Here is a 26,476-nt window from a genome sequence, read left to right on the forward strand (position 1 = left end):
GTGTGATTGGGACAGTGTGTGAGAGACTGGGACAGTGTGTGTGTGATTGGGACAGTGTGTGAGAGATTGGGACAGTGTGTGTGTGATTGGGACAGTGTGTGAGAGACTGGGACAGTGTGTGAGAGATTGGGAGAGTGTATGAGAGACTGGGACAGTGTGTGAGAGATTGGGACAGTGTATGAGAGATTGGGACAGTGTGTGTGTGATTGGGACAGTGTGTGTGTGATTGGGACAGTGTGTGAGAGACTGGGACAGTGTGTGAGAGATTGGGACAGTGTGTGAGAGATGAGACAGTGTGTGAGAGATTGGGACAGTGTGTGAGAGATTGGGACAGTGTGTGAGAGATTGGGACAGCGTGTGAGAGATGGGGACAGTGTGTGAGAGATTGGGACAGTGTGTGAGAGGTTAGGACAGTGTGTGTGTGATTGGGACAGTGTGTGAGAGATTGGGACAGTGTGTGAGAGACAGGGACAGTGTGTGTGTGATTGGGACAGTGTGTGTGTGATTGGGACAGTGTGTGAGAGATTGGGACAGTGTGTGTGTGATTGGGACAGTGTGTGAGAGATTGGGACAGTGTGTGAGAGATTGGGACAGTGTGTATGTGATGTTTATTGTGTGAGAGAGTGGGTCAGTGTGTGAGAGATTGGGACAGTGTGTGAGAGATTAGGACAGTGTGAGAGATTAGACCAGTGTGAGAGATTGGGACAGTGTGTGAGATTGGGACAGTGTGTGAGAGATTGGGACAGTATGTGAGAGATTGGGACAGTGTGTGAGATTGGGACAGTGTGTGAGAGATTGGGACAGTGTGTGAGAGATTAGGACAGCGTGTGAGAGATTGGGACAGTGTGTGAGAGATTGGGACAGTGTGAGAGTTTGGGGCAGTGTGTGAGAGATTGGGACGACGTGTGAGATTGGGACAGTGCGTGAGAGATTGGGACAATGTGTGAGAGATTGGGACAGTGTGTAAGCGATGCTTAGTCTTTGAGTGATTGGGACAGTGTGTGTGAGATTGGGACAATGTGTGAGAGATGAGGGTAGTGTGTGAGAGATTGGGACAGTGTGTGTGAGATTGGGACAGTGTGTGTGAGATTAGGACAGTTTGCGAGAGATTAGGAAAGTGCGTGAGAGATTGGGACAATGTGTGAGAGATTGGGGCAGTGTGTAAGCGATGTTTAGCGTTTGAGTGATTGGGACAGTGTGTGTGAGATTGGGACAATGTGTGAGAGATGAGGGTAGTGTGTGAGAGATCGGCACACTGCTGGCCTTGGATCGACTTTCTGGTGTTTTCAGCTGCCAATTTAACTCACTGTTCAACCCAAGTTTAATGAAACGCGTCCCCACTCCCAGTTCGTTTCTTGTTACAAAAGCTGCTCACCTTTCGGACAGTGTATATTGTGTGCCAGAGTGTGCTGGCAGTGTTAGTCAGTGGCAGCTCAGTGTGAGCCCTGACTTTAAGCACGATTCATGCTGCCACTCTTTTGGATTTATTAATTGACTGGGTTAACATGAACTCCACGGTCCAGATTAACTCAACAATAACACATCCACTGTGGTAAATGTCAAAGCTAATGTGTTCACCACAAATCACATTCCTGTACACACAATCACATATTTGTCCACATACTTCCACCTAATTAAATGTTTCCTTTTCCTTTACGTCGTCAGTGTTCATAGGAAGCATTCTCTGAATAAGCAGTCTCGGGGAGAGTGTCGCTTTAAACAGGCGGGACTCGTTGGGTGAGGTGGGAGCGACCAATCGGTGTGGTCTCTGTTTAAAAACTAGCTCGATACAAACTTTCCCAAATTCCCTTCCACCCTCAGTGGAACCGCAGTCACGGGAAACACTGGCTCAGCGATGGCAGAGAACGGGGTGATGGACAACGGAGAGACAGAGAGAGAACTGCTGCCTCGACTGCCGAACTTCTCCAAAAGCCTGACCGTGAAATACACCAAGGTAACTCAGATATTGTAATCTAGATATTGTAATCCTGACATTGTAATCTAGATATTGTAATCCTGACATTGTAATCTAGATATTGTAATCCTGACATTATAATCTAGATATTTTAATCCTGACATTGTAATCTAGATATTGTAATCCTGATATTGTAATCTAGATATTGTAATCCTGATACTGTAATCTAGATATTGTAATCCTGATATTGTAATCTAGATCTTGTTTTCTTGCCATTGTAACCCAAATATTGTAATCCAAATATTGTAATCCAGATATTGTAATCCAGCTATTGTAATCCAGATATTGTAACTCAGATATAGTTACCCAGGTATTGAAATCCAGATATTGTAATCCAGGTAGTCACCCTGACATTGGGAACTATGCCTGGGAATGGGATACTGAAAATTATTGTCAATGATGGGCTGTTAATGATGTTCGCTGTGATCCGGGATTCAGTATGAACAGCAATAGGAACAGGGTTAAACTGGTTCAATGTGATCCAAATTCAGTGTGAAGTGAATAGAAGCAAGAGTGAACTGGTTCAATGTGGCCCGGTACATTGTGATCTGGAACGGGAACAGGAGTGAACTGTTTCACTGTGATCCAGAATCAGTCTGAACCGGAATAGGAAATGAAGGAACTGGTTCAATGTGATCCGGATTTATGTGAACGGGACTAGGAATATGAATGAACTGGCGCAGTGTGATCCGGATTCAGGGTGATCAAGAACAGGAACAGGAGTGAACTGGTTCACTGTGATCCAGAAAAGTCTGAACTGTCAACAGGAATGGGAACAGGAGTGAACTGGTGTGATGGGATCCGGATTTATATAAACTGGAATAGGAAGATGTGTGAACCGATACAATGTGATCCAGATTCATTGCAAACAGGAATGGGAATAGGAGTGAACTGGTTCACAGCGATCCTGACTATGCGTGACCAAGAATGTGAACAGGTGTGAACTGGTTCACTGTGATCTGGATTCATTGTGAACTGGATTGTGGGCAGTGTCTTGAGATGGATTGAAAGCTGGTTAGCAGACAGGAAGCAAAAAGTTGGAAAAAATTGGTCTTTTCCCGACTGGCAGGCAGGGACTACTGACGTACCACAGGGGTCTGTGTTAGGACCCAGCTGTTCACATTGTATATTAATAATTTGGACAATGTATTATCTCCAAATTTGCAGATGGTACAAAGTTAAGTGAGAGGGTGAGCTGTGAGGAGGATGCAGAGATGTTTCAGTGAGATTTGGACAGGCTGAGTGAGTGGGTATGTGCATGACAGATGCAGTATAATGTGGATAAATGTGAGGTGTCCTCATGCATCAATCGCTGAAAGTAAGCACACAGGTACAGCAGGTAGTAAAGAAGGCAAATGGTATGTTGGCCTTCATAGCGAGAGGATTCGAGTATAGGAATATGGATGTTTTGGGCAGCACAGTAGCACACGTGGCTAGCACTGTGGCTTCACAGCGCCAGGGTCCCAGGTTTGATTCCCTGCTGGGTCACTGTGTGTGCGGAGTCTGCACGTTCTCCCCGTGTCTGCGTGGGTTTCCTCCGAGTGCTCCGGTTTCCTCCCACAGTCCAAAGACGTGCAGGTTAGGTGGATTGGCCATGATAAATTGCCCTGAGTGTCCAAAAAAGATTAGGAGGGGTTATTGGGTTATGGGGATAGGGTGGAAGTGAGGGCTTAAGTGGGCCGGTGCAGATTCGATGGGCCGAATGGCCTCCTTCGGCACTGTATGTTCTATGTTTTACTGCAATTGTATAGGGCATTAGTGAGGCCACACCTGGAGTATCGTGTGCAGTTTTGCTGTCCTTATCGGAGGAAGGATGTTCTTGCTATGGAGGGAGTGCAGCGAAGGTTTACCAGGCTGATTCCTGGGATGGCCGGACTGTCATATGAGAAGAGACTAAGTTGGTTAGAATTATATTCATTGGAGTTTTGAAGAGTGAGAGGGGATCTCATAGAAACTTATAAAATTCCAACAAGATTAGTCAGAGTTGATTCAGAAAAAATGTTCCCAATGATGGGATGTCCAGGACTAGGGGTGATGGATTAAGGATAAGGGGGTAAAGCTTTACGACTGAGGTGAGGAGACGTTTCTTCACCCAGAGAGCGATGAATCTGTGGAATTCACTCGTTGAGGCAAAATCATTTTGGAATTTCAAGAAGAAATTAGATATAGCTCTTGGGGCTGAAGGGATCAAGGGATATGGGGGGAAGGTGGGATCAGGGAATTGAATTTGGTGTTCAACAATGAGCATATTGAATGGCGGAGCAGCCAAGGGCTGAATGACCTCCTCCATTCTATTTTCTCTGTATGAACTGGTTCACTATGATTCAGATTAAGGGTTTATTAGAATAGGTACAGGAGTTAACTGGTTCACCATGATCTGGATTCTGGATGAACTAGAATAGGAGCAGGAGAAGACTGATTCGCTGTGATCCAGATTAATTGTGAACAGGAATAAGAACAGGAGTGAACTGGTTCACTGTGATCCAGATTCAGAGTGAGCTAGAATAGGAATGGGAGTGAACTGGTTCATCATGATCTGGATTCTGGATGAACTGGAATAGGAGCAGGAGAGGACTGGTTCACTGTGATCCAGATTCATTGCGAACTTGAATAGGAACAGCAGTGAACTGGTTCACTGTGATCTGAATTTAGGGTGAACTGGATAGGAACAGGAGGGAACTGTTTGAATGTGAGCCAGATGCAGTGTGGACTGTAATAGAAACAGGAGTGAGGTGCTTCGCTGAGATCGAAATTCAGTGTGGACTGAAATAGGAACAGGAGTGAACTGGTTCACTGTGATCCATATTCGTTGTGAACTGGAATAGGAACAGTAGTGTTCTGGTGCTGTGTGATCCAGATTCTTTGTATCCAGATTCATTGTGAACTTGAATAGGAACAGGAGTGAACTGTTTTAATGTCATCCTGAATCAATATGAACAGGAATAAGTTTGGGGTTGAACTGGTTCCCTGTGATCTGATTGAGTGTGAACTGTAATAGGAACAAGGAATGAACTGGTTCACTATTATCTAGACAGTGTAAACTGGAATAGAAACAGCAATTAATTGGTTCAATGTGATCCGGGTTCAGTGTGAACTGGAAAATGGAACAGTAGTCAAATTGTTCACTGTGATCTGATAGAGTCTGAACTGGAATAGGAACAGGACTGATCTGGTTCAATGTGATCGAGATTCAGGGTGAATGGGAAGAGGGGCAGTTGTGAACTGGTTCAATGTGGTCGGGGTTCAGTGTGAACTGGAACATGGAACAGTAGTCAAATTATTCACCGTAATTTGATAGAGTCTGAACTGGAATAGTAACGGGACTGATCTGGTTCAATGTGATACAGATTCAGAGTGAACGGGAATAGGAACAATTGAGAACTGGTTCAATGTGATCCAAATTCAAGGTGAACGTGAATAGGAACATGAGTGAACTGGTTCAATGTGACCCAGATTCAAGGTGAACGGGAATAGGAACATGAGTGAACTGGTTCGATGTGATCCAGATTCAGGGTGAACAGGAATAGAAACAGCTGTAAACTGATTCAATGTGATCCGGATTTGGGGTGAACGGGATCAGGAACAGAACTGACCTGGTTCAATATGATCCGGATTTGGGGTGAACAGGAATAGGAACAGGACTGATCTGGTTCAATATGATCCGTATTCAGGGTGAACGGGAATAGGAACAGTTGTGAACTGGTTCAATGTGATCTGGATTCAGGGCGAACGGGAATAGGAACAGGAGTGAACTGGTTCAATGTGGTCCGGATTCAGGGAGAATGGGGATAGGAAAAGGAGTTAACTGGTTCAATACGGATTCAAGGGGAACAGGAAAGGAACAGTTGTGAACTGGTTCAATGTGATCCGGATCCAAGACGAATGGGAATAGGAACAGGAGTGAACTGGTTCAATGTGATCCAGATTCAAGGCGAATGGGTATGGGAACAGGAGTGAACTGGTTCAATGTGATCCAGATTCAAGGTGAACGGGAAGAGGAACATGAGTGAACTGGTTCAATGTGATCCAGATTCAAGGTGAACGGGAATAGGAACAGGAGTGAACTGGTTCAATGTGATCCAGATTCAAGGTGAACGGGAATAGGAACAGGAGTGAACTGGTTCAATGTGATCCAGATTCAAGGCAAATGGGAATAGGAACAGGAGTGAACTGGTTCAATGTGATCCAGATTCAAGGTGAACGGGAATAGGAACAGGAGTGAACTGGTTCAATGTGATCCAGATTCAAGGCGAATGGGAATAGGAACAGGAGTGAACTGGTTCAATGTGATCTAGATTCAAGGTGAACGGGAATAGGAACAGGAGTGAACTGGTTCAATGTGCTCCAGATTCAAGGTGAACGGGAATAGGAACAGGAGTGAACTGGTTCAATGTGCTCCAGATTCAAGGTGAACGGGAATAGGAACAGGAGTGAACCGGTTCAATGTGATCCAGATTCAAGGCGAATGGGAATAGGAACAGGAGTGAACTGGTTCAATGTGATCCAGATTCAAGGCGAATGGGAAGAGGAACATGAGTAAACTGGTTCAATGTGATCCAGATTCAAGGTGAACGGGAATAGGAACAGGGGTGAACTGGTTCAATGTGATCCAGATTCAGGGTGAATGGGAATAGGAACAGGAGTGAACCGGTTCAATGTGATCCAGATTCAGGGTGAATGGGAATAGGAACAGGAGTGAACAGGTTCAATGTGATCCAGATTCAAGAGGCGTGATTCTCCACTCCCACGCCGAAGTGGCCGCGCCGTCGTGAACGCCGTCGGGGTTCACGACGGCGCGGAACGGCCCCGGTCCCGACCGATTCAGGCCCTGACAATGGGCCAGTATCGGGGCCGCGTCATCTACCCGCGCCAGGCCTTGTCGCCCACGTAAAAGCGGTGCCGCATAGATGACGCGGCCGGCGCCGCATAACGGACGTCATCCGCGCATGCGCGGGTTGGCCGGCGTGGTTGCCGTCCTGTCCAAATCCGCCCCGCTAGAAGATGGGGGACGGATCTTCGGGGCCGCGGAAGGAAGGAGGTCCTCCTTCAGAGAGGACGGCCCGACGATCGGTGGGCACCGATCGCGGGCCACCCCACATTGCAGGTGAAGCCCGGTGCAGGATCCCCCCTCGCCCCCCCCACAGGCCGCCCCCCCAGCATTCACGCACCGCCCACGACTGCAGCGACCAGGTGTGGACAGCGCCGGGGGGAACCCACCGTTTTGGCCTGGCCACTCGGCCCATCCGGGCCTCAGAATCGCGGGGGTGCCGGAGAATCGCCATTTTGGGTGTCTCCGGCGATTCTCCGGCCTGCGGCCCGCGAAACTCGACCGGGCCGTTCCCGCCGCTTGGGAGCATCGCGGGAGGGCGTCGGACCGGCGGCCCCGGATATTTTGGCGGCCCAGGCGATTCTCCCAACCGGCGTGGGAGTGGAGAATCGCGCCCATGGTGAACGGGAATAGGAACAGGAGTGAACTGGTTCAATGTGATCCAGATTCAGGGTGAATGGGAATAGAATCAGGAATAGAATTGTTCAATGTGATCCAGATTCAGGGTGAATGGGAATAGGAACAGGAGTGAACTGGTTCAATGTGATCCAGATTCAGGGTGAATGGGAATAGGAACAGGAGTGAACTGGTTCAATGTGATCCAGATTCTGGGTGAATGGGAATAGGAACAGAAGTGAACTGGGTCAATGTGATCCAGATTCAGGGTGAATGGGAATAGGAACAGGAATAAAATTGTTCAATGTGATCGGGATTCAGATTGAACTGGAATAGGAACAGGCATGAACTGGTTCAATGTGATCCGGATTCAGGGTGAACTAGAATAGGGACAGTAGTGAACTGATTCAACGTGATCCGGATTCAGTCTTACCTGCTATAGGAACAGGAGTAAACTGGTTCACTGTGATCTGGATTCAGTATGAACTGGAATAGGAGCTGAAGAGAACTGGTTCAATGTGATCCAGATTCACTGTGCACAGGAATGGGAAGGGGGCTGATTTAAAAAAAAATTAATTCATGGGATGTGTGTGTCGCAGGCTGGACCAACATTTATTGCCCATCCCTAATTGCATTTGAGGGGGCAGTTAAGACTCAACCTGTGGATCTGGAGTCACATGTAGGTCAGATCAGGTACGGTTGGCAGGTATCCTTCCCTCAAGGACATTAGTGAACCAGATGGGTTTTTACAACAATCAACAATAATTTCATAGTCATCATTAGACTTTTAATTCCAGATTTTTATGAATCTGGGTCCCCAGGTATTACTCTGGGTCTCTAATGTAATAGTGCAGTGAAAATGTCACTACGCCACCGCCACCCCATTCTGGGTGAACTGGGAGAGGAACAGGATTGAACTGTTTCAATGTGATCCTGATTCAGTGTTAAGGGGAATAGAAATGAATTGGTTCACCGTGATCCGGATTCAGGCTGAACAGGAATAGGACCAGGAGTGTACTGTTTCAATGTGATCTGGATTAATGAGATTTGGAATAAGAACATGAGTGAAGTGGTTCACTGTAATCCGTATACTGGGTGAACTGGGAGAGGAACAGGAGGTAACTGATTCAGTGTGATCCAGATTCAATGAGATCTGGAATACGAACAGGAGTGAATTGGTTTAATGTGGTCAGGATTCTGGGTAATCAGGAATATGAACATGAGGTAACTGATTCACTGTGATCCGGATTCAATGAGATTTGGAATACAAACAGGAGTGAACTTCTTCACTGTGATCTGGATTCTGGGTGAACTTGGATAGGAACGGAAGTGACTGGTTCACTTTGATCTGGATTCTGGATGGACATGGATAGGAATAGGAGTGAACTGGTTCACTGTGATCCAGATTCAGTTCAAACTGCAACAGGAACAGGAGTGAACTGGTTTGCTGTGATCCTGATATATTGTGAACTGGGACAGGAACAGAAGTGAACTGGTTCACTGTGATCCGGAATCTAGGTGAACTGGAATAGGAACAAGAGTGAGGTTCAATGTGATCCAGAATCTGGGTGAACTGGACTAGGAACAGTAGTGAACTGATTCACTGAGACCCGAATTCAGTGTGAACTGGAATTGGAACATGAGTGAACCGGTTCAATGTGATCCGGAATCAGTCTGAACTGGAATAGGAACAGAAGTGAACTGGTTCATGTGATCCAGATTCAATATGAACAGGGAAATGTTGTAGATTTATTGAGAACTGGAATAGGAACAGGAGTGAACTGGTTCAGTGTGATCCGGATTCTGGATAAACAGGAATACGGACTGGAACGAACAGGTGCATTGTGATCCGGATTCATCGTGAATTGGAATAGGAATAGGAATGAACTGGTTCACATTGATCCAGATTCGGTGTGACCTGGAATTGGAACAGGAGTGAACTGGTTCACTGTGATCCAGATTCAGTGTGACCTGGAATAGGAACATGAGTGAACTGGTTCACTGTGATCCAGATTCAGTGTGACCTGGAATAGGAACAGGAGTGAACTGGTTCACTGGGATCCAGATTCAGTTTGCCCTGGAATAGGAATAGGAATGAACTGGTTCACATTGATCCAGATTCAGTGTGACCTGGAATAGGAACAGGAGTGAACTGGTTTACTGTGATCCAGATTCATTGTGAATTGGAATAGGAACAGGAGTGAACTGGTTCACTGTGATCGGGATTCATTGTGAATTGGAATAGGAACAGGAATGAACTCGTTCACATTGATCCAGATTCAGTGTGACCTGGAATAGGAACAGGAGTGAACTGGTTCACTGTGATCGGGATTCATTGTGAATTGGAATGGGAACAGGATTGAACTGGTTCACATTGATCCAGATTCAGTGTGACCTCGAAAAGGAACAGGAATAAACTAGTTCATCATGATCCGGATTCGGGTTTATAAAAACCCATGAAGCCGAACGGTAGTATGAACGCTGCTTTACTCATGGTCATAAGCATCTGCTTATGGCAGTAAATACACACACAGAATAAGTCCAGTTCGGAGAACCAACACGGCCAACTAACTAGATTTTTGTCAGCCCCTCTTGGGCAGCCTCTGCCCTCTAGTGGGGAAGCTCATTTCCCATGTGACCCATGTGGAGATCAGCCAGGGTATCCTGGTGGGCCTCTTGGGGTTATTACATTCCTTCCCCCCTGCACACTACCCCCCGCCCCTCGCAAGTCCAAACGATCCCCCCCCCCCCCCCCCCCTCTGCCACAATTTGGGGAGGCCTTCTGTACCACATGGACACAGCTGTGCTTCCACCAGCGGCGGTTCTGGGTCGGGTTACATGTAGCGATTCGCCGATCGACTTTTCCGAAATGACTGCCGGAGGGACACTGCCGGGGGTTCGGCTCCGGACACAACTTGTTCCGTGAGCGTGGACGATAGGGCTGGGGAATGGCTAGGTTGTTTTTTTGGGAACCGGTGCAGACAAGATGGACCAAATGGCTGTCCGTCTGTTCTGTAAATAGCAAATAAATAACAAACAAAGAATCGGCGTCATTTTAGGGGTTGTGATGCAGTTAGAATCATCGAACCATAGAATTTACAGTGCAGAAGGAGGCCATTCGGCCCATCGGGTCTGCACCAGCCCTTGGAAAGAGCACCCTACTAAAGCCCACACCTCCACCCGGTCCCCGTAACCCAGTAACCCCACCTAAACTTTTTGGACACTAAGGGCAAAATTAAAGTGGTCAATCCACCTAACCTGCACATCTTTGGACTGTGGGAGGAAACCAGAGCACCCGGAGGAAACGCAGACACGGGGAGAATGTGCAAACACCACACAGTCACTCGAGGCCGGAATTCAACCCGGGTCCCTGGCGCTGTGAGGCAGCAGTGCTAACTAATGTGCCACTGTGCCGTGCCATTTTGGTGGTGATCTGGCCATTCGAGCACTGCACCGAGAGAATGCCGGATTCCAGCATGGAGGTCGAGCAACACTGTGTTCCATGGAATCTTGGAGTTTCTGAACCCCCTTCTCAGAGTTCTCGCGGGACAGCACTAACCCAATGACTCTCTTCAAATCAAGTCTCGGCTCCGCCAACAGCTCCCTCGGAGTGGCCATGTTATGAATTCCACACAGCAGCCGATCCCTCAACATCTCAGAAAGGGATGGTCCAAACCCGCAATGCTCCGCCAGTCTTCGGAGTCAAGTTAAAAAATCTGAAACTGACTACCCCGGAGTCCGCACAGCAGTATTGAATCGGTCGGCCTTTGCATAATCACGGACAGTTTCGGGTCATAATGGTTAGATACAAACTCTGATGATTCGTCAAAAGATTTTGAACCCAGAGAAGCCAGGTACTTTAGGCTTTTACTTATGCTGAAGGTCCGGGCCCCGCAGGCAATTAGGAGGATTTCCTGCTGTCGGTCCTCTCACTGATACCGTTAGCCTAGATAAGGTACCTCATTCACAGGGCTACTGAGGATGAGGTTAGAGAGCAGGAGCAGATCCAGGCTCTGGAAGCATCTTCCTCACCACAGAAACATTCAATGGTACATTAGTGCCCAGGACCAGAAAGTAGATTTTGTAAATGTGCCAAATGTTAACAAAAGATTGAGCCGGATATCTGAGTAAACGGAATAAAGTTCTGAAACTGAGGATGGTCTTCATTTAGTATTTAAAAACTGGTTTGACCAGAAAATGATCTGCTGCATCCATGAATGGTGTATTTCTTTTGCCTGTGAATAAAGTCAGGAATCCTGATTTGATGCTGGGGGAATAATCATTTCTATCATGAAAATGCACTCCATGGTTGTTCGGCTGTGCATTGGCCCCCCCCCCCCCCCCCACCCCCCTCGTGCTTTAACCATGATCTTTATATTACCAGAGCTTTAATAGTTACTTTTCCGTTTTAAAAACTTTGCAAGACCTCTTTCCTTTTATATATTGCCAGTGTAGATTTTGTTTGCAGGCCCCAGCTCGGAACTGTCTGCTGGTTATTGAGGATGGGGCTCTGGCAGCTTCACATCTATATAAGCCCCAGACCAGCCGAACCCCAGGCTGTGCTCCACCACAAATGCAATGAACAGTGTTTTGTGATGGTTCGTTTTCCCTCATAGAACCCAACAAGCTTGGCTTTTGCAAATCTCAAACCTTTGAAATGGCAATTTCGAATGCCCCGTGTATGCAATTTCATAGAATTTACAGTGCAAAAGGAGCCCATTTAGCCCATCGAGTCTGCACCGGCCCTTGGAAAGAGCACCCTGCCTAAGCCCACACCTTCGTCCTATCCCCGTAACCCCACCTAACTTTTTTTGGACACTAAGGGCAATTTATCATGGCCAATCCACCAAACCAATCCAATCCAATCCAACCTGCACATCTTTGGACTGTGGGATGAAACCGGAGCACCTGGAGGAAACCCACGCAGACATGGGGAAAACGTGCAGTCTCCGCACAGAGAGTGACCCAAGCCGGGAATCGAACCTGGGACCCTGGAGCTGTGAAGCAACTGTGCTAAACCACTGTGCTATCGTGCCGGCCACTTTCTTTTACCACCATGCCGCCACCTCCCCCTTGGTAAGCAAGGGGGTAGTAAGTTATTGGTTGTAGGAAGGATACGGATTTGAAGTTACGATCAGATTAATCTATATATGAATGTCCTTATGTTGGCATTGCCCCACCAATGCTTAAATGCCAGCGATGTGATATCAACCAGAAGAGCATGGAGACAGCATAATGTGGTCCACCTCTTCAGGAAGTGTGGGGGATGAGATAATACTGGTTAATGGAGAATTTTGTCATCTTATTTCAATGTTTCTTTTGCAGAATACCTAGGGGGAGGCAGTGGATTAAGTGGTATTGTCACCGGACGGGTAATTCACAGTTCCAATCCCATCAGCATGGTGAAATTTGAATTCAATAAAAATCGGGAATGAAAAGTTTAACCATGCATGGTCTTGTTGTAAAAACCCATCTGGTTCACTAATGTCCTCACCTGGTCTTGCCTACACGTGACTCCAGATCCACAGCAATGTGGTTTATTCTTAACTAGCCTCTGATGTGGCCCAGCAAGCCCCTCAGCTCAAGGGCAATTGAGGCTTAGCTAGGGCCGCCCACATCCCATGAAAGAGTTTAAAAACTCGACACTAAGATGACACAATTCTCATACGAATAACATTGTATAGGCAGTTCAGCTTTATTGCTGTGTAATTGTATACGTGTAACTGGATTCCTTTTAGTTCTGGAATAATTGCAAACATTATTGATTGCTTCTTTCCCCGAAGCCCTCCCCTTCTCACTTCCCTTTGCTCCTCGAAAATGCTCCTTAAAATCTGCCCTTTGATCATTCCTTCTGTCAAAACCTTAATTCTTCCCTCACCACTTCTCGGTGCCCAGATGTTTTGTCTTTGTGAAAGACTTGGGGACATTCTATTCCAGACATTAGATAAGGACAAGGTGTGATTGTTATTACATTCAGTCTGCGTGTCTCTACACATGTGTGAAAGTTTATGGATAAAACTGTTTGTACACCGATGCATGTTGCTTTACATATAACGTGTTTGTGTGGATGCATATTTCTATATCGAGATAAAAATCTTAACCTCGTTAATTATCCCTTAATCTAATGTAATTGCAATAAGTTTGGCAGGAGTCTATCAAAAGAGGCAGAAAGCAGGGTGGGAACAGACAGACTGCATCCTAACCTGGAGCCTGTCAGGTAGGGCTGGGACAAGAGTGGGGCCTGGTGTGTGTCCAGTTGCTTGTTTTCTATCTGCTGTCAATTGAACCTCATCGGTCTGAGTGGCAGTGGGGCTCAATCATGGTTATCGGCCAGGATTGACATTTGGACTTTGAGAGAAATACATTCTCCTTTCTCAATGGTTTATTTCTGGATGAGGTTTAGTAATCCTCTTACAAAGGACCCATAGGACGCAGCTATTATTTCTTCACAGAGGGGGACACCTCCCACCGCCCTTCAGCCCATCCATCATTGTTGGACTTTCAGCCAATGAATCATTGAACCTTGGCCATGCACAGAGCTGAAAGAAGCCATTTAGTGGCTCTTTGCTGCGATAATCCAATATTAATCCCATAGCTCGTGCTTTCTCCATCTATCTTTCTCCATCTAAAATATATTTCTAATTTTCTCTTAAAAGGTGCCGCAATCTCTGCCTCAAGGACTCACTGTGACAAAGCATTCCATGTTCCAAATACCCTCCATGGAAAAAAAATCTCTCCTCACTTCTTTTGTCAATGGTATGGAAATTAAAGAGCTTATCCCAGAAAAATCCACCAGAATCAATGGGGGAGCTTCCGACAGATGCTTCACCTCTAAGTAAAATGTTTTGGGTTTGAGACCCACTCCAAAGACTTGAGAACATTTATTTTAATGCATTATTGATGGAGTGCAGCACTGTCATCTTTCAATGAAACCCAAAGCCCTGTCTTCCCTCTTCGATGGATATAAAAGATCCCTTGGAACTTGTGTATTCATAGTGTTCTTAATGTTTCCTCACAAGCAGCCTTGTAGCTGAACAGGGGCATTTTACGAGAACGCTTAGAGATGACATTAGGTTTGGAGGATTGACCATGCTAAATTTCCCCAAAGTGTCCAAAGGCTAGGTGGGGTTCCGGGGATAGCGCAGGGGCCTAGGCGGGTCGGTGCTGACTTGATGGGCCTCCTTCTGCACTGTCAGGATTCTATGACATCATTAGCTGTTTGTGCGGGCAAATTGGCAGTCTAACATCACAGCCAGTAGTGTTAACACCTTCTAAATAAATCTCTACATTTTGGTTGAACCTTCAAGGCCTGCAAACTCAATCTTGAATCTACCACAGAACTACTCAAAGAAAAGCAGGGGAGTTCTCCCTGTTCTCCTGGCCCATATTTACCCCTCAAATAACATAATTTAAACAAACCATCTGGTCATTACCTTACTGCCATTCCTGGGATCCTGTCTTGTTTCTGTTGACAGTAATTACACTTCAAAACAATGCATTTGGCTCAATAAAAGCAACAACTTGTGTTTATCCTGCACCTCTAGTGTAATAATATATCGCAAGAGTATTTTCACAGGCGCATTATCAAAGAAAACTGTGCGCCAAGCCACATAAGGAGATTTAAGGTAAATAACTAGATACTTGGTCAAAGAGGCAAATTATAAGGACTGTCTTAAATGTGGAAAGTGAGGTTGGGAGGTAAAGGGAATTGCAGAGTCTGGGGCCTTGGCAGTTGAAGGCATGGTCACCAATGGTGGAGTGGTTAAAATCGCAATGCACAATAGACCAGAGTTAGAGGGGTGCAGAGACCTGGGAGTGCTGTATGGATGGAGGAGGTTACCTCGATAGGCTTTGGGGAGTCAGGAGGTGAGTTACTCACTGCAAACAAACCCTGCTTCTGATCTGATCTTAGTCCAGTTAAGTTGATGGTTAATCGTGACCCTCAGGATGTTGACCATGATGGTTGTTGTGTTCTGTACTCTGGGATAACACAGGCTGCAACTCGATGCAGCTTTGACCAAAGGATACTCCAGACTTTGAAGTAAGTTGAACTATTAGCACAGTTCTCTATGAGTTTGACTCTCCTGCTAATCTTGCTACAGTAACTCAGTTTAACTAACCAGTCTGCTCTAAGCCACATGGTGGGTGTGATGCTTCTGATCTGCCCCTGTCTTACTCTCTAAGTGTCGCCTGTGGAAAGAGACAGAGCATTTGCGCCCTGTCCTTATATATGGGTTGTGTAATGTCCCCTTGTGGTAGTGTCACCCGTGGGTGCCTTGACTGCCCATTGGTCGTGTCCTATTCTATGTGTTCATTAGCTGTATGTCTGCATGTCATGACGTCTCTGGTGCTCCCTCTAGTGTTTACTTAGTCGTAGTGTATTTACATTAACCCCTTGTGTATTTACAGTGATGCATATCACCACAATAGTAATGTCATTGTCAAAGGGATAGAAACAGAGAATGGTGGAAATACTCAGCGGATCAGGTAGTATCTGTGGAGATAGAAACAAAGTGAGTGTTTTAGCTCTGCGTCCTTTCATCAGAACATGCATCCTGCTTCTAGCATTTTCTCTTTTTATTGCAGATTTCCAGCATTATCAGTATTTTACTTTTGTATAAGCGATAATGGGAGATGGTTAGATTCTCTCTCTTTAGGGATGGTGATTGGTTCGTGTGAGGCACAAACACTCCTGACAAATTATTAGCCAAGTCTGAATTTTGTTCAGGTCGTGCTGGACATGGACTGCTTCAGTATCAGGAGTCACAAATGGTGCTGAATATTGTAATGGAGGGAAGGTCATTGATGAAGCAGCTAAAGATGGCTGAGCCTAGGACACGACCCTGAGGAACTCCTGCATTAATGATGTCCTAGAACTGAGATGATTGACCTCCAACAACCACGGCCACCTTCCTTTGTGCCAGGTGTGACGCCAACCAGTGGAGCGTTTTCCTTCCGATTCCCACTGGCTCCAGTTTTTCTGGGACTCCTTGTTGACAGTTAGACAAAATAAACATCTGGCTTATTGACATCTGAGAGAGAGATTGAGAGGGGGTGGACAATAAGAGGGTCTTTCTGAGTGTCTCGCATTATCTCACTAGGTTGTTGACAATGGTATTTTGTCTGTGAGACAGAAAGAGAAAGAACGAGAGATAGAAATGAGTTAATGAGAGGCAGACATTCTCTTCCCTCATATCATTTTAATTTATTGTTGAAAAGAATTCAGCTAATGTTTGAAAGCAATTAGGATCACGTCATTAGGGAGGAGACAGGATGAGATCTGCCGAGTCACATCTTCCCTGAAACCCCCCCAGTAAAGAACACAGCCTCCAGCCATTAGCAGCTCCCCTACCCGATCTTCACATCCTCTCATATTGTGTCACCCACTCACCTCCTGTCTGAAAGGGAAGGGAAATCAAATGGTTGAGGGAGACAAGCAGAAAATTCACAAAAAGAAGTCTTGAGAAGAAAGAGAGAGCCAGAATTAGAAAAGTGAGACAGAGCAGGAGCCAGTAATAGTGAGGCAACTGAGAGAAATAGGGGAGATGAGAACGCCATTGTAATGCTGTAGTTTCAACTATGGCCACCGGGTAGCTCCATTGAGCGTGCTACTGATATCCCTCTTCCAACTCCATCTTCACCATGTACTCATCAACTAACTGTGGCAACACTGAGAAATATACTGTCCACATAAACACAGCTATACATATTGTATGTGTTTACATATTGGTGTGGATCTGTGTGCATCTCAGTGTTTGTAAATCTAAGTGTATGTACACATGTGTGTGCATACATGTCACGTGTGTGTGTGCATGTACGTATGTGTGTACGTGTATCTGCCGCGTTTTAAAGCATTTCCGCTGTGGGATGTCCTCAAAGCATCCTGAAGATGTCAAACATCCCCCACTGGCTCAGGAGAGACCCTAGTTGTGACCAACTAAAATGGAGAAGGTTCATCTGAAACGGCACCGAATGTGCAGAGGCAACGTCAAGGTGTTGGAGGGAGCTCAAACTCCTCCAAATAACCCACCGGGCCGTCACTTCAAGCACCACCTGCCACATGTGTCAGAGTCGAGGATCATGCACTGGACTGATCGGCCATTTCAGAACCCATTGAACTGGAGTAGAAGCAAGTCATCCTCAAACCCAAGGACTGCCTAAGAAGAGAAGATGTGTGTGTGAGAGTATGTGTGAGTGTATGTATGTGTGTATTGTGTGTGCGTTAACCTGTGTGAGTGTGGATATGTGTACATGTGTATGCTTGTTTGTATCATTATTGTCACAAATAGGTTTACATTAACACTGCAATGAAGTTATTGTGAAAATTCCCTAGTCGCCACACTCCGGCACCTGTTCGGGTACACAGAGGGAGAATTCAGAATGTCCAATTCACCTAAAAAGCATGTACTTTGGGACTTGTAGGAGGAAACTGGAGCACCCAGGGGAGACTCCACACAGACAGTGACCCCAGCAGGGAATCGAACCTGGGACCCTGCGCTGTGAAGCAACAGTGCTAACCACTGTGCTACCGTGCTGCCCATGGGTATGTGCGTGTATGTGTGTACCTATGTATGCGTGTTTGTATACGTGTGCGTATCTGTGTATATGTGTGTGAGTGTGTGTGTGAGTGCATGTACGTGTGTACCTGTGAATATCTGTATTTGTGTCTGTGCAAATGTTTTACTCTTTGTTGCATGTTTCATTTTATAACAAGACCATTGTTTGGAAAGTAGTGGGCTGTACTCAGCCATGCCTACTAGGTAGAATGGAACTGACATCTTAATAATTATTTAATTAGTAACTAAAATGTGAACAGAGAAGGGCGTAGACCATCAGAGTCTGGTCTGCAGACTGAAAAACCAACCCAGCTGCAGGAAACAAAAGTCTCTTCATTCTCACTGAACACCAATATACCAGGTACAGTGACTCAACAATCTGTAAGGAGATGCAGCAGTTCGCTGTCCCACTTTCTGCTGCTTGACTGGTTTATTGAATTAAACCATAGAATAGAATGCATAGAATCCCTACAGTGTAGAGGGAGGGCTTTCGGCCCATTGAGTCTGCACCAACCCTCTGGAAAAGTACCCTACCTAGGTCCACTCCCCTGCCCTATCCTCGTAACCCCACCTGACCTGCACATCTTTGGACACTGAGGGGCAATTTAGCACAGCCAATCTACTTAACCTGCGCATCGTTGGACTGTGGGAGGAAACCGGAGCACCCGGAGGAAACCCACACAGACACGGGAGAACGTGTAAACTCCATACAGACAGTCACCCAAGACCGGAATCTAACCCGGATCCCCGGTACAGTGGTTAGCACAGTACAGGAGCAAAGTACAGATTGTAATTTTAATTCAAAATCCTAAATATGCGGCAATCCAAAGTTTTAACAAGGTTTTTTAAGGAAAATTCCAAATAAGGGGCAGATTAGCGTGGCCAATACACCTACCCTGCACATCTTTGGGTTGTAGAGGTGAGATCCACGCAGACACATGGAGAATGTGCAAATGCCACACGGGCAGTGACCCTGGGTCGTGAGGCAGCAGTGCTAACCACTGCGCCACCGTGCCGCCATCCACCAGGTTAAACAATGTGGTTTACAGCAGGCGTAATAAGTAATATATCTGATTTGAAATTTTAAGGGAGTTGCCAGTGTACTGGTCTGTATGGTTGAGCTAGATGCTTGGCTCAATGATGTCGATGCCAGCTTCAGAGATGGAACCTCTCCGCTGACGTTTTCCAGTATCTGTAATATTTGCTTTCTTCTCTATTCCTCAAAAGAGCAAAATATGTTTGAAAAGATATGATAATGAGAGGATATTATCCTGCAACATTTCTAATGTTAGGGAAGAAAGTGTCCTGCAGTCTAGTTCATACATAGCATCTTCAGTTTTGTGAAAAGTTGCATTCAAATGTCTAAAAATCCTTCAGTCAAGAACTCAAGGACGTTCGAGAGACGGAACAATCTACTTCAAACCATTCTTTGAATCTGAGTGGCACTCACAGATAAAAGGTAAAGCACTGATGTTAGATGAAGTGAAATTACCATGACATCCACCGATAACTCACTTAAAACAATTAAAAAAGAACATTATTCTCCGACGCCCCGCCGGGTCGGAGAATCGGTGGGGGGCGGCATGAATCCGAATCTGAATTCTCCGGCGCCGGGGTTTTGACGGGGGTGGGAATCGTGGCGTGCCGGTTGGCGGCTGCTGGCAACGGCCCCCCCTGGTGATCTCCGGCCTGCGATGGGCCGAGTGGCCGCCCGTTTTCGGCGGCTCCTGCCGGCGTAAATCACAACAGGTCCTTACCGGCGGGACCTGGCTCCACGGGCGGCCTGCAGAGTCCTCGGGGGGGGGGGTGTGGGGGGATCTGGCCCCGGGGGGTGCCCCCACGGTGACCTGGCCCGCGATCAGGGCCCACCGATCCGCGGGCGGGCCTGTGCCGTGGGGGCACTCTTTCTATCCGCACCGGCCGCTGTCAACCTCCGCCATGGCTGGTGCGGAGAAGAACCCCCCTGCGAATGCACTGGGATGACGCCAGCACACGCTGGCGCTCCCGCGCAGGTGCCAATTCGCGCCGGCCGGTGGAGGCCCTTCGGCGCCGGCCAAACACTCCGGCACCGGCCTAGCCCCTGAAGGTGCAGAGGATTCCGCACCATCCGGGCGGCCTGACGCCAGAGTGGTTCACGCCACTCCTCGGCGCCGGTACAGCCCACCCCGCCGGGTAGGGGAGAATTATTTGTCAAACTGCCTCTGAATTGACTCTCTGGTTCTCACTGAGATGGTGTCACTCTATCAAATAGCAATCGTGTCCTACTCTCCCAACAGAGAATAAATTCCGACCTCCAACTTTTGGAATTCCCCATTCATCTGTTTTAATGTTAGGGTACAATGTAAGCTACAAGCAAAATCAGTCAGATTATAATGAGGCCTAGCTGATGAATAACAAAAGCTTGAAATCCAAATTCTAAGCATGCTCTCTGCAATAAATCAGAATAGAGTAATCTCCCTCACAGAACAGCTTATTCAATCGTTAATCAGCTGCATGTAATGACATCAATGATTCAATTGCTGACCGGAACAAACTTTCTTTCCAACAACTCCCTCAATCCAAGTGAGAGAGGCTGGTGGGTATATTTATTAGTGAGTCTCAGAATCGCCCCACTTTCACTGAGTGCTAGAACAATTTCTGACAACTTTCTGTTCACTGACTGCTGATGTGGTGTGAAGCAGAAACTTAGCATCTTCTCGATCAACACACAGGGCCATCGGGATAGATCTCAACATTGAGGACTGCTGGGATTCAGACAAACTGAATCAGGCAGAGTGGCCAACATCTGGACATCCATATATCTCCTGTCTCCCCATACCTCCACTGGCCCCTTACCAATTTACCCACACACTATCTTCCTAATATTTTTTCCTGTACGTGCTTTTGCCTTGTATATACTTACTTGTCCACCTATGTCCAGTCCACAAAAAGCAGGAAAAATCCAATCCAGGCAATAACCACCATGTCAGTCTATTCTTGACCATCAGCAGAGTGATAGAAGGTGTCCTTAACAGTGCTACCAAGCGGCATTTGCTTAGCAACAACCTGCTCACTGACACTGTGTTTGGTCCGCCAGGGACACTCAGCTCCTGATCACATTACAGCCTTAGTCCAAACATGGACAAAAGAGCTGAACGCCAGAGGTGAGAGTGACTGTCCTTGACATCAAGGCAGCACTTGATTGAGTATGGCATCAAGGAACCCGAGCTAAATTGGAGATAATTTGGAATCAGGGGAAAACTATCTTGTGGTTGGAGTCATACTTCGCACAAAGGAAAATGGCTGTGGTTGTTGGGGGTTCAGTCACCTCAGCTGCAGGACATCACTGCAGGAGTTCCTCAGAATGATGACCAATCATCTCCAGCTGCTTGATCATAAGACGGAATGTTCGCTGATGATTGCACAATGTTCAGCACCATTTGAAACCGCTCAGATACTGAAACCGTCCATGCCCACACACAGCAAGACCTGGACAACATTCAGTTTTGAGCAGATAAAATACAAGTGACATTCACCATCTCCAACAACAGTGACTCTAAAAATCTCTCCTTGACAACGATTACCATGTTAATTCCTTGGCGTTACCATCACTGAATCCATCAACGTCCTGAGGATTACCATTGGCCAGGAACTGAACTGGACCAGTCAAGATCCCATTGAAACATAAAGAATTCTTAAGGGGCATGACAGGGTAAATGCTAAGTGGATCATTCCCGTCATGGGAGTCTAGGACCAGAGGGCATATTCTTAGAATAAAGGGGTGCCAATTTAAAACTGAGATGAGGAGGAATTTCTTCTCTCAGAAGGTTGTGAATCTTTGGAACTCCTTGCCACAGAGAGCTGTGGGGGTAGAATTTTGTGTATATTTAACGCTGAGGTAGATGATTCTTGATCAGCAAGGGAATCAAAGGTTATGGTTAAAGGGCGGGAAAGTAGATGTGAGGAATGTCGGAAGCCTGTATTGAATGGCAGAGCAGGCCTGAGGGGCCTATTCCTGTTCCTAATTCTTACAGTCTTATATAAATACTGTGGCTACAAGAGCGGGTCAAAGGCGAGGAATCCTGCATCGAGGACCTCACTATCTGACTCCACCAAAGCCTGTCCACCACCTACAAGTCAGGAGTGTGATGGAATACTCTCCACTTGCCTGATTGGATGCAGCACCAACAACACTCAAGAAGCTCGACACTATCCAGGACAAAGCAGCCCGCTTGATTGGCACCCCATCCACAAGCATTCACTCCCTCCACCACCGATGAACAAGGCAGCCGTGTGTACCATCTACAAGATGCACTGCAGCAACTCACTATCGCTCCTTCTACAGCACCTTCCAAACACACCTTCCTACCACCCCAAAGGACAATGGCAGCAGACACATGGGAACATCACCACCTGGAAAATCTTCTCCAAGCCACTCACCATCCTGACTTGGAAATATATCACCACTTCTTCAGTGTCACTGGGGCAAAATCTTGGAACTCCCACCCTAACAGCACTGTGGGTGTACCTACACCACCTAGACCTCAGCGGTTCAAGACAGCAGCTCATCACCACCTTCTGAAGGGCAATTCAGGATAGACAATAAATGTTGGTCTAACCAGCGACACCAACGTCCCATTAATTAAAAAGTAAGATTGTCAGACGTTTAAAGGGAATTTTCTGTTCTGAATCAGCTACATAAACGTTTCCCATTTGCTTTACAATTTTATCATTTTAAAACAATTATATAAAGTACTCACCCATGAGTGACTCATTACTTGTGAGAAGTCAAATTTAAGAAAAATCAAACCAAATCCTGACCGACCTCAAATCTACAAAGTCTGGTTTTACTGAAGACAGGTCAGGTGATGTTTCTCTCAGGAGGTGGGTGGATTATAGAAACATAGGGCGAGAGTCTCCGACGCCCCGCCGGGTCGGAGAATCCCCGGTGGGAGGCGAGAATCCTGCCCTGGCTCCCCGCCGCCGGCTGCCGTATTCTCCGGTGCCGTTTTTCAGGCGGGGGCAGGATCGCTGCAACGCCGGTCGGGGGCCGTTGACAGCGGCCCCTCTGGCGATTCTCTGGGCCCCGATGGGCCGAGCGGCCGTCTATTTTTGGCCAGTCCCGCTGGCATGAATCACTCAACTCACACACCAGCGGGACCTGGCAGGTGAGTATGAGTGGGCGGTCCTCGGGGGGGGGGGGGGGGGGGGTGCACGGGGGATCCGACATCAGGGAGGGCCCCCACGGTGGCCTGGCCCATGATCGGGGCCCACCGATCCTGCGGGCGGGCTTGTTCCATAGGGACACTTCTTCCTACCGCGCCGGGCCCCTGTTGGGCTGCGCCATATTGCCCGGGGACCGGCGCGGAGACGAGAATACACCGGCCGGTCCATGCATGCGCGGAATCACTCTGGCCGTTCTGTGCATGCGCAAACTCGCGTTGTCCCTTCGCCGCCGGCTGGAGCGGCGCCAACCCCTCCGGCGTCAACCTAGCCCCCTAGAAAGGAGGAATTCCTCACCTTGGGGGGCCGTTGATGCCGGAGTCGTTGGCACCGGTTTTCCCGCCGGCGTGGGGACTTAGTCCCCAGAAGGGAGGATCCCGGCCATAGAATTCCTACAGTGCAGAAGAGACCATTGAGTCTGCACCTAGGCCCATTCCCCCATCCTCTCCCCATAACCCCATAACCCCACCTAACCCCACCTAACCCCACCTAACCTGCACATCTTTGAACTGTGGGAGGAAACGGGAGCACCTGGAGGAAACCCACTCAGATACTGGAGAACGTTCAAACTCCATACAGACAGTCACCCAAGGCCGGAATCGAACCTGGGCCCCTAGTGCTGTAAGGCAGCAGTGCTAAGGAGGCTGAGCTCCACCACTCCATGACCACCATGCTCCCCCACCCCCCCGTGTACCATCTTGAACACTGCCTCCCTTCATCGAGCTCTGAAGGGAAGGGAGATGGAAAATAATGTGGGAAAATGTGAGGTTATCCTCTCTTCTTAGGCAATCTCTCAGGATCGAGGATGACTTGCTTCTACTCAAGCTTGATGGGTTCTGCCTGTTCAGTCCAATATGCGGACTCTGCGACACGCAGGTCAGATGGTGCTTGAAGGTTTGGGTAGGTGAGCTGTTTGGCGGTTTTTGCACTCTTTCTGAAACCTCAACATTGCAGTCACTCGATGCGTTTGGTGCGTTCTTGAATGAACCTTCTCCATTTTGTTCAGCCACAAGCCAGGGTCTCCCATGAGCCAGCAAGGGATGGTGGACCTCTTCAGGGATGCTTCGTGGACATCCCAAAAGCATGTCTATTGTCTTCCTGGGAGTCTCTTGTCACAGCCGAGTTCAGAGTAGAGCAATTGCTTTGGGAATCTGATGTCACACAAATGCTGGGTATGTTGGTCCACGAGCGGTTGCTTGATGTTGCCTTTCTTGGCACTAGATTTAGAGGATCTTGCGAAAGCACTGCGGGTGATACTTCTCCAGTATTTTTGAGGTGGCTGCTGTAGGTTGTCCAAATCTTCTGAAGCATTTCGCAGCATTTCGATCACGACTACCTGGAAACCAGGCCTTAGTCTCAGGTTTGCAATCTGGGTGCCTTTCAATGGGTGGAAACCGCACTGCGACTCTGGAAGGAGCTCTTCAGCTATGGGGAGGAGACAATTGAGGAGGATCCTTGGAATGATCTTCCCTTTGGCAGGCAGCAGAGAAACTCCTCTGTAGTTACCTCATTAAGACTGGTCTCCCTACTTGAATGTAGTCACAATCAGAGTCCCTGAGATCCGCCAGAATGCACACCTCTTCCCAGATGAGGGATATGAGGATGTGCAGCCATGTCTGGAGTAAGTCTTTGCTGTGTTTCAGAAGTTCTTCCAGGGTCCATCTGTTCCAGAGGCTTTTTCAACTCTGGCCGAGACCAAGATAGTGCTGAGATGGAGTTGGAAGACGATGAGGTATTGAGGAATGGATTTGGGGGCATTCAAGTCGAGCACAGCATCTCGGTTTAGAATTTGTTTGAAACGTTCTCTCCACAGGGCGCGGACTGCCTCCCTGTCCTTGATGAGCTCCCATCCAATGCCTGGCTCTCAGCAGGGTTGTCCCTTGAGCGCTTGCGCCATAAATTGTGTTGACGGCGTTGAAGAAACCATTCATGTTGTTGGAGTCTGCAAGTTGTTGAATCTCCCGCGCTCTTTCGATCGTACACCGCATTCACCCGCCAGCAGGGCTGCCGCTTTACTCCAGCGGGTGGCGACGTTTCCAGTCACCAAAAACTTTGTGCTTACGAGCGATTAGGTCGTGCCACCCCCGATCACTTTTGTTAAACCAATCAATGTTTCCTGGGTAGAGAGACCTGGGACCTCCTGGCAGCTGCTTGCTGTGGTGGAGTTTAGGGTTGACCAGGCAGTATGGGCACTCTGTGGCTCCTGGTGGCTGCACATTGAGAGGTTGGCAGTGAAGTGCTTACTGAGAAGGGCAGCCTTGGTGGGATCTTTGAGGCTTTCAATGGTACATTTCTTGCAGCATTTCTTCGGTTACCTTTGCTGTTTGGAGACCAATGCTGATGGAGGTGGTGAATTGGATAAGGCAGTAATCAGCCAAGTTGTCATCAGGACCTGTCATGACGCGGGTGATGTGGATATCTCTGGGGTTCCTTGCTCGAATTATGATGTAGCCGAGCTAGTGCCAGTCTATTAAAAAGGCAGCAATTGGAAAGTTTCAATGCGAATTGACAAAGTCAACTTGTGAAACGGAAATCATGTTTGCCTAATTTATTGGAGTTTTTTGAGGAAATAATAAGCAGCATGAACCTGTGGATGTGGTGTACTTAGATTTCCAGAAGGCCTTTAACAAGGTGCCTCATCAAAGATTACTATGCAAATGACCAAATGTATGGCTACTTCTTGAAAATGAATCTTCGGTAGGCGATGGGTCCGGATGGGCCCCTGGTCGTGCACTCAAATCCAGCGTGGACCAGCTGGCAGATGTGTTCACAGACATCTTCAACCTCTCCCTAGTCCATTTCAAGGTCTCCACCTGCATCAAGAAGACCACCGCCATACCGGTGCCAAAGAAGAACCAGGCAATGTGCCTCAGTGACTATCATCCAGTGGCCTTGACATCGATCGTAATTAAGTGCTTCGAGAGGTTGGTTATGAGGCACATCAACTCCATACTCCCAGAATGCTTAGATCCACTGAAATTTGCATACCACCGCAAACGGTCCACAGCAGACACCATCTCCCTGGCCCTATACTCATCCCTGGAGGATCTTGACAATAAGGGCTCCTACATCAGACTCCTATTTATTGACTACAACTTTGCCTTCAACACCATAATCCCAGCCAAGCTCATATCCTAACCCCAAAACTTAGGTCTTGGCTCCTCACTCTGCAACTGGATCCTCGACTTCCTGATCCATAGACCACAGTCAGTAAGGATAAATAAAAACACCTCCTCCACGATCGTCTTCTGGGCCCCACAAGGCTGCGTACTTATCCCCCTACTATACTCTCTCTACACA

At 47.4% G+C, this 26,476-nt stretch overlaps 1 protein-coding gene across 1 annotated transcript in view; it reads left to right on the forward strand.

Moving 5' to 3' along the window:
• Positions 1-1,737: 1,737 nt before the first annotated feature.
• aldh1a3 (aldehyde dehydrogenase 1 family, member A3) overlaps positions 1,738-26,476 on the forward strand; it is a 191,174-nt gene continuing 166,435 nt past the window's right edge. Inside the window, exon 1 of the mRNA XM_072468807.1 lies at positions 1,738-1,954. Coding sequence (XP_072324908.1) covers positions 1,856-1,954 — 99 coding nt within the window. The 5' untranslated portion in view covers positions 1,738-1,855. The remainder of the gene's footprint in view (positions 1,955-26,476) is intronic.

The sequence above is a fragment of the Scyliorhinus torazame genome, chromosome 12 (assembly GCF_047496885.1).
Source record: "Scyliorhinus torazame isolate Kashiwa2021f chromosome 12, sScyTor2.1, whole genome shotgun sequence".
Taxonomy (NCBI): domain Eukaryota; kingdom Metazoa; phylum Chordata; class Chondrichthyes; order Carcharhiniformes; family Scyliorhinidae; genus Scyliorhinus; species Scyliorhinus torazame.